The sequence below is a fragment of the Orbicella franksi genome, chromosome 12 (assembly GCF_964199315.1).
Source record: "Orbicella franksi chromosome 12, jaOrbFran1.1, whole genome shotgun sequence".
NCBI classification, from domain to species: Eukaryota; Metazoa; Cnidaria; class Anthozoa; order Scleractinia; family Merulinidae; genus Orbicella; species Orbicella franksi.
In genome coordinates this window covers 16209911-16218761 of record NC_138156.1, presented here as the reverse complement: position 1 = coordinate 16218761, position 8851 = coordinate 16209911, and the positions used below count along the sequence as shown (strand labels likewise).

At 45.6% G+C, this 8851-nt stretch overlaps 2 protein-coding genes across 5 annotated transcripts in view; one reads left to right on the top strand and one right to left on the bottom strand.

Annotated features, from left to right (window-relative positions):
• LOC145462450 (SAGA-associated factor 29-like) overlaps positions 1 to 2117 on the top strand; it is a 22757-nt gene extending 20640 nt beyond the window's left edge. For all 3 annotated transcript variants that reach the window (XM_081445986.1, XM_081445984.1, XM_081445985.1), the window contains 2 exons: positions 1 to 25; positions 849 to 2117. The exon at positions 1 to 25 is cut by the window's left edge and continues 44 nt beyond it. In XM_081445986.1, coding sequence (XP_081302112.1) covers positions 1 to 25; positions 849 to 965 — 142 coding nt within the window. In that variant the 3' untranslated portion in view covers positions 966 to 2117. The remainder of the gene's footprint in view (positions 26 to 848) is intronic.
• A 139-nt stretch (positions 2118 to 2256) lies between these two features.
• LOC145462358 (uncharacterized) overlaps positions 2257 to 8851 on the bottom strand; it is a 29644-nt gene continuing 23049 nt past the window's right edge. For both annotated transcript variants that reach the window (XM_081445853.1, XM_081445854.1), the window contains 2 exons: positions 8409 to 8594; positions 2257 to 7615 (listed from right to left, as the gene is read on the bottom strand). In XM_081445853.1, the coding sequence (XP_081301979.1) occupies positions 2454 to 7615; positions 8409 to 8594 (5348 nt within the window). In that variant the 3' untranslated portion in view covers positions 2257 to 2453. The remainder of the gene's footprint in view (positions 7616 to 8408; positions 8595 to 8851) is intronic.

Here is an 8851-nt window from a genome sequence, read left to right as displayed (position 1 = left end):
GGTTATTCATGAACCTCCTTCAAGGGTAAGTAGGTAACCACATGTCAGGGATACGGGATTTTGGTCTAGCCCAAGGAAAAAAAGAGAGAGATTATGAAAAGAAGGAAAAATGATCTATGGACAGGAAGTATTCAAATTTCTCGAGGACTGATATTTGCCAGCCAACTTGGACCAACTTAAGGCCCCTTCACATGATCTCGGTTAACCGGGCTGGCTCTGTTTCTGAGACCTCGCCTCGCCACTCTTTTCTTCGCAAACATTTCCATGTGTTCATATGAGAAGCCGGGTTGGCCCGGTTACCGAGGTCTCCGTTTTCACGACGGAGATCTCGGTAAGCGGGAGAAACATTTTCCCATATGAACACCCCCGCCCGGGTGACCGGGACGAAACTTTTTTGACAAAATAGCTTTCGCATCATAGCGGCCAAAATGGCGTAAATTTTGCCTTGTATGTGTTTCCACTTCAGAAGTATGCGAGTTAGCTTTATAAGTAAAGTTACAAGAGTCCACAAAGCTAAGATAGTCGCGAACGATACAAGTTACACCATTTTGGTTTTGTTTCTTGTATTTCATTCCGGTCGACCGGGTTGAAATGTCCCATATGAACAGTCAACAAAATTCTTCCCGGTAACCAAGTTACCGGGCTCATATGAAGAGGCCCTAAGTCTATCTATACGGGCTGTACGTGTTACTGACTGAGGAATCTACCTAGCAACCCCGTTCCCAGGCTCTCTCTTCGTTGCCTCCCTTGGTCCAACGACCAAGGGAGGCAGAGGAGAGAGAGCCTGGGAACGAGGTTGTCTACCAAGATGCAGCTTCTCGTAACGCGCCTTTTTATTATCATGACAGCCTCAAGATGATTACTCGGTGTCGTTTGAGGACACTTCTTACGCTGATGGTTTCGCTCCACCTCTCAATGTGCCACAGCGCTATGTCGTGGCTTCCAAAGAAACAAAGAAAAGATAGCTCCGACAACATCACGTGAGAGACACTCAAGGAGATGCTTTACTCTTTATTTTATTATCAGGAGATTCTTGAACTTGTACAAGCTATAAACCGTTTATTTAAGAACTTATCTCTCGATTCGGGATTAACCCGCTCTAACCCGGATTAACTCTCTATCATCCGGTCGTCTTCTCTCCTGTAACACAACTGACAAGCATTAGGAAGAAAGAAATGTTTGCTCGGCATGAAAACAAACCAGCAATTTTTGACTTGTCATTGTCATAAAAACGTCAGCTAAAGGAAATATCCTCAACCGTACGCTTGTCAAAAGAGATTATTTGAAATCAAGAAATTAAACTAAACCAAAGCATTTAACAATTTAATCTCCAGAGCTCTTACCGATTCCTTATTCGTTTTCAGGGCCTGGGCCTCAGTTTTGAACTCGGGTAGGGGCCAGAGTTTATCCCATTTTCCGAAGCATGAAGAAACAAGGCATCTGACCACCTCACCGTGGTGAGATGCCAACCCAACACCAGGCTACAAGCCAATTTTATTCTTCCAAACTGCCCTAAGAAGTCGCTGGTACCCATTTATACTCCCGTGCGGAGTGCCGTGAGAGTTTCCCAAAAATATCACAATTTGAAAAACGTCGACAGGACCTTGGGGTTGAGTTGTATTCTACGTTATTGACCAAGCTCATGCGGTCAGGATGGCTGGATATGGGCCAAGTGTTTTTTTTTTGTTTTTTTTTGCGTGTTTATGGACTTCGACTCCGTCCATCACGTAAAACAAAAAAAATAAAGAACGAGGCCAATATCCAGCCATCTTAGAACGAGGCCATTATTACGCCTTATAATAAGGTTTGTGTTTGTATCCGATCTAACGCCAACTCTGATTGGCTAACTGTAGGTATTTTCCGCGGGCCGATTACGGGCCTGCAAAGACAGAGCAAAAATCCATACAATAAACACTTTATTAACCTCAAACGCTCGGTCTGAGATTTTTCGTAAAGACCTCACTCTTGGTTAATAAGTGGTTAAGCTTGATCGATGAAGGATTTATTATCTGGGATCACGTACAAATGTTTCTTGCGGGACACAGTGCGTAATCCCGAAGGGACAGCATAGCGCCATCTTGCCCGCTGTATAAAATTCCTTTAGAAGTCAAGAGCTCCATCATGGTCGGCAGAGCGTCTCGGCAACAGGAAAACGCTGCTAAACGAGGGTCGTGACTTCAGGAACATGGTATATTATTACAAATCGGTATAAACAAAGTTTTCATGAAACAGTAAGTCAGAGATCGGACACTAATGTAGAATGTCGTTATAGCCTTAGTTTGTATTTATTTCAAAAAGTGACACATCTAATTTAATTACAATTCACAATACAACGTCAATCATTCTTCATCATTCAGATATCTAGTCGATAAAATATAAACATACATATTAACAAGACGAATGCTTTGTACCAGCTTTGTTTTGATACGAGGTGAAGTTTCAAACGCACAGTGTTAAATATTGTGTTCATCGCTCATATTCGAAGAGTCAGCCAGCTCCTCGTCATCTCCATCATCACTTAAAGGTTCGTAACTATCTGAAAGAAGTGGGGTTGGTTCCTGTGGCCTGGGTAACAATGACGCGCTGCTTGGGCTAGAGCCTTGGGCCATATTGACCGCCAGAGACTGAGGAACAGGCGAAGAACGAGCACTGCTGGATGCAGAGCCAACGTTGATTGACAAAGTAGAATAAGGGAAAGGGGTTCCCTTGGAAGTCATTCGTGCTGCCAAAGACAAGGAAACAACTGGCGAGTACTGACTTTCGATTGGAAGCCACGGTGGAAGAGGAGAAGTGCGGTCACCCTGTGACTCGTGGTTGGGTGATTCGGGCGGAGCGGGAGAAATGGGGATCATATTTATGTAACAGTCCGTATGCAATGTGACTTCTTGGCTTGAAGAAACTTTATCTTCGGCAGAAGTGCCCACATCTCCGCGTGTTAGTGTGCTAGAGACGCGTACTGTGACTGACGGTGACCCCTGAGAAGGTTCCACGGTCGGTTCGTCCTCGGATTCTGGAATCTCTCCCTCCTCTATTTCCTTACTTTGTGACGTGCGCTGCTCGTGATCAGTTATTGAATGTGATTCCTCCGAAAGCCAGGTGGATTGTAGTATATTAATAGGCTCATTGGCTAAACCTGAAGTAACCTTTTTTCCCAACGACAATTGCTCGTCTTCTGATTGGCTACTATCCTGTGAGGACGGAATCTCTCCTGCTGAAAGTGTATCGTCCGGGTGATGAGCTTCTTCATCTGGACTTAAAACATCAGTCGGCTCTCCTTGTTGTGGTGATGCAAGATGACCTACGTCTTTCATTTCCCTCTCGGGCGGCATATCGCCACAGACTGAGCCCTCTTCAGAGGGAATATGCGTGGAGCACCCAGTTTTGATGTCAGGTGAATCCACCCCGCCAGGCAGTGGAACGTACTCACCAACGAATGTAGCGTATGGTACTTGCTCGCCATCATCAGAAACACAATCCACTGCTGAACTAATTTCGGGGTGATGATTTTCTGATGAGGAGCTGTAGGTGTCTGGCTCAATGAGAAATTCATGTTCCGCGGATGTTTTCTCTAATGCATCAGCTTCATTGATGTCTTCGTCGTCCTCGTCTGCTTGATCCAGCACAGAGGATACCTCACCTTCCCTTTCTATCTCAGAAGTACTTGGGCACTCGTAAACATTTTCCTCTTTTCGCAATGTCCATGCTGATTGTTCATCGGTTATATCAGGTAAAACTTCACCCTGTACTTCTATCGCTGACTGAGCAGTTGTTGTGCTGTCCCCTTCAACCATCGAAGTAACATCGTCCTGAACATTCTGGCCACAATTATCAATGCCCTCTAACGGAGGAGACGTCACGCTTCCATCAGGTCTATTCTCAAGGTTAGCGGAACTGTCTGGAGTGATTTGTTGACTTTGTTGATCTGATGAGTCCGCCCCCAATACAATTGCTGCCTTATCTGTTTCACTGCTTCCAACCAGACCGTCCTCACTTGAATCTACCCTCACAGCGTCCTCTACCTGCATACTAAGAAACTCCTGAGCAGGTAATGCTTCTGAGTCCTCCATGGCAAGTTTACTGGGAGAGCTCTTTGAAGAGTTCCATTCTTGATCTATAACTGCACCCATTTCTTCTGTAATTTCCTGACCATCAGAGATTTCCATTTCTCGTTCTCCCTTTGCATCTGCATCTGCATCTTCATCTGGGCTTTCGAGAATTTCTTCAGTCTCTTTAACAAACGTAGACGTAGTTGGAGAATCCACTGTCGGTTCCTCTGTGCTTACATCAAATACCTGCAAACTGAGAGGTCCAGTGCTTGTTACCTTCTCGCGTACGCATTTATCTTCGTCGTCAGAGTAATCTCTTGAAGAACCTGGAACATTCGTATCATCAACAGAAGCGTGGCCAGTATCAGCAGTATCGTTACTGTCACTTGCGATGCGTTCATGTTCGTCGTCTTTTCCATCGTCAGAGCTACTGTCGGATTGAGTACCTGCTTTCACTGTTGTACTTGGAAACAACTCATCACTGCTTTCAGGAAGAACTTCTGACTCCTCGGCAGATAACGTTTCACTATCGCTAGCATCGTAATACGGCGATTGAACATTACTCTGAGAGCTTCTAGTCAGAGCTCGTATCCGAGGGTGTAAAGTGGCAGAAGACGAGTGTACCGGAGGTACCTCATCTTCAGTCTCCTCATCCCCTTCATCACCTTCTTCTGTCTCGCTGCCAGACGCATGTTGTGAGATCTCCACTCTTGCCGACGGCTCATTCTGTGGCAAAGAAAAATTATCATTGTGGTAACCACCTTGTGATTCCTGCTGGAAGGAATATATCGTTCGGTTCTCTTGCCAGATTTGTTTCTCCTTTTGGTCAGCGTTCGCTTTTTGGTCTTTTGATGAACGTTCAGGTTGAAGATGCGGAGGCACATTTTTATATTGCTCTGTCTCCGGGGTCCGCGATCTTGACATTTCACTCTCTCTTTTGTCTTCTTCTTCCGTACTCATAGTGTTCGATGATGTCGCTAAAGTTGGGGATTCCTCAGATTGGTGTACCCCAGTAGAGAGTGCCTGGTAAGGATTAAGTTGATGTCTCGATGGATGGCGCCCCCCGGCATGACGGGAGTCGACATATGTTATTGTTTCAAAAATAGTTCTTACTTGGGCTTGCCCAACTGCACGTGGTGACAAGGAACGATTCTTTGTAATGTCATCATCAACCCGTTGTGAGGAAGCTGGTCCTAGTTCAGGGAAATGCATACCAAATTTCCGCTGAAGGTCCACGTCAACACTTTGCATACCCGTTTGGAACGGTCCTCTAGATACACTGTCCTCTTGATCGGGCCTTCTTAAAAGAGTAATGTCTTCTAGGCTGGATCTTGTTTTTCTCGTACTGTCAGCCTCACATTCTGGATTCCTCAAAGCTGGCAGCACCGTAGGCACAATGCCTTTAATCAAGGGAGGTGGACCTTTAGGGCTGGTTCCCTGTGGCGAGACAGTTGAGGTGGGACTTATAGCTGGGCGAGATATCAGTGGAGGAGGACCATCGGGGCTCACAGATGCTCTTGTCGATCGCGTTCCAGGTGGCGATGTAAGTTTACTTGGACTCCGAGACACTGACACATTTCCATGGCCTGAAATAGAGATGCTGATTGGAGTAGAGCTGGAACTACTGCCTTCTTGTAAGGGCCTCTTGCCAGTAATGGGCATGAGAGGTGGAGGTTTGGGAACAAGTCCAGTGGTAATTCCATATCGGGGTGTGCTAGAATCTCCTGGTGATGGTCTGGAGGAACTAGGAGGAGGAGATGCAACTGTTGGAGGTGATACCACAGTATGCCCACCAAATCTTGCACCGGAAGAATAATGCGTCTCTTCCAATTCAGTGGTTCCTTTATGTGGCGTATGCTCTTCAATTGGGACATCAACTTTCCTGGCTGCTGCAGCAACATCAACTAAAGTGTCAAAAGCAGACATCGGTAGTGCCTCTGCTAAAGGGCCTCCCTTCTCTTCTCTAGCCTGTTCCTTGGTTCCTTGGCCCGTTCCATCTCCTCTTATGAATTCATCCTCTACACTCCTAAAAGGTTTCTCCCTGCCAGAAAAGTTGCTACTAGGCACCAAAACAACAGGCTGTGGATCAGGGAACTTTTGACCAACTCCTCTGGCTTCTTTTAAGTCTGGAATAACAGCGGCTCGGTTACGCATCTCGGACACAGAAGTCGGCCTTGAAGGTTTTCGTGAAAGATAGTTTCCTACCGGAGGAGAAACAGTTTTCGCTACTTCGGTCTGTGCAGCAATCTGCGGTTTCATCTCAGGGGAAATAGTATGTGGACGTTTGGCTGGTTCTTTTGGTGAGTGACTTGGAAGAGGAAACTTTGGTAGCTCATCAGGGGATACCACCCGTTCAGGCATTCCTGGCGCGTGCATATGCCTCGGCTGTTTAACAACAAAAGGGTTTGCTAGCTCTTGCTCTGAGATTTCATTTTGACGCCTAACTGGCACATCGTGTGGATGATGTAGAGCGCGTCTCTCCTCACTCAACGATACAGGATAGCGATGACCACAAACAGTTATTTGTTGATATGGTGGCACAATGGACCTCACACTTGGCGTAGGGTAGTATGCAGCTCCTTGTGGATACTGGTGAGGATAAGCACCACTGAGTTTCAAATGACTTGGCAGGTCTTCACCATTCACACTCTGTGGGAGCATTTCACGAACAGGTAATTGATGTACCCCAACGGGAACCAAAAAACGATGTTCAGGGTGGTGGTGAAAACTTGCCATTGGATGACCAGCATGAAACGGATAACCATAAGGTGGAGGGGTCGAACTGCTAGCTGCATGCGGGTGAACATGAGGTTGATGGTGAGCTTGCATTGCCATCAATGCATAAGGCTGACTGGGATATTCTCCACCACCGGGAAACTCCCGAGGCGCTGAAACACAGACATTGCCAAGAGCCGTGAACTTCCGAATTGCCTCATTTTGCTCATAAGCGCTCAGTTTAGGATCAGGCTGCCTTGGAGGTAGGTACGTATCTTCCTTTTTCTTTTGTTCGATTTTCTCGGTCACATCCACATTACTTGTCTCTGCTAGAGCATACCTTGCCATAGCTTGAAGGGTGGCACGAGCAGATGATGGTATGCTGGGTGATCTCGCTGTTGGCCTAGCAAGGGATGAGGTGCTTACCTCTCTATCCCTTGTCAAATCAACAGTCTCTACCACTGGTACTCGCTTTTCCCTTTCACCACCTCTATTGTCTACTGGCGTATGTGTGTGTCTTGACTTATCTCTACCAACAGTGGTTTCCTGGCTCACATGCACATGGCGATCATGGTGGGCTTCAGTGTGCGACAAGCCCTCCCTCGAACGAGAAGGTACTAGTGCCAAATCATGTGCCATAACATGCTTCTTGTCCCGTGAAGATGACATTTGTATGAGTGGTGGCGGAGGGTTCAGTGTTTGCTGACGACTAGCCAAACTGCCTGGTGGAGTAGCACTTTGTTGTGACCGTAATTCAGTATGGCTGATAACACGGTTACCGGACGAAAGTGGAAGACTTTGTGGTCTCACTGGTTCAGTCACTTGTGGCATGTGCTCTGCTGAAGATGTAGGAACTGTAGAAGCAACACAGAAAAATTATTGACGGTTTTTTGGGGGCAAAGCTGTTTGTAACACAACTATTGCAGTATAATTAAGTGCAAACTAATTTCCCATTTGGCCCTTTTGAGGGCCAAATGGGAAAGTACTTGGCTCAAGGTCGGGAGTTACGGACCGAGCGCAGCGTGGTCTGTGCGATCTGACAGAGCCAAATATTTTCCCGTCCGGTCCGTTCTCACTCAGTCAACAGGGATTTTATCATATGATCAATTTGTTTTTTTTAATTTGTACTTCTTCGTTTGTAAGGAGTGTTGACTTTCTTTCCGTACTTTCAAAGTAAGTTGACAACTGAAGAAGTTCTGCATCGGACAGTTCGCCAGGATAGTTAAATTCGCTATCAGAATGTTCACCTGCAAAACTGATTTCAAAGAAAACAAAATTTTGCAGCAAAATAGTGTCCTTCACTCGCATAGAGTTTTCGTTTTTCAGGCCCTATCACTTCGACGTGTACGGCCCTTATACGAGTCCATGTTTCTTAAGGTTTTCCAAGGAAATAGCGCGCTGGGCCATACAGGTCATATGATAATGTACTGAACCAAGCAGCAGCCAACGTAAAAACGGGGTATTGTTGAATGTGCGGAAAACGTTTGCAAACTAACCCATGATTGGTTGTGGATTTCCATTGGACTGGACAAGGAAGTAACATTTTCGTCCTGACAGGTTAGGGCACGTTGCACACAAGAGTGAGAATAACACGAAACAAAAGTAAAAGTAAACCTACATATAAATTGATTGATTTTTGAAGCTTACCACTCCCTCCTGATGCCAGCATTCTTAACATGCTCGACGCTTGTTTTCCTTCTGAAGTCTCCACCCGATGAAGGCCTTCCATCCTCTTTTTCTGGTCATCTGCATCTATGACAATTACATCTGGCTTGTGTGTATCACTTGCATACAAAGACCTTTCAGAAACCCCACACACTTCAGGACTAATATCTGTGAAATGAAAGAATGAACCAATGTTAGGAGGGTTTTGTGCATCACAGCAGAATGTTGTTGTCAACGGAAGTCTACAACTGAGATGAAAAAGGGAAGTTAAAATATTATTTCAAAAGGGAAAGTCAAACAACCAGAAAACAGTCTCCTTGTATCCTTGCTTTTTCTGCAGTGTTATTGTTACTATTAAGGGTTCGTCAAAATAGTATTATTACTGCTTTTTGGCATTTCGCAGTATGAACACCAGCGATTAATCT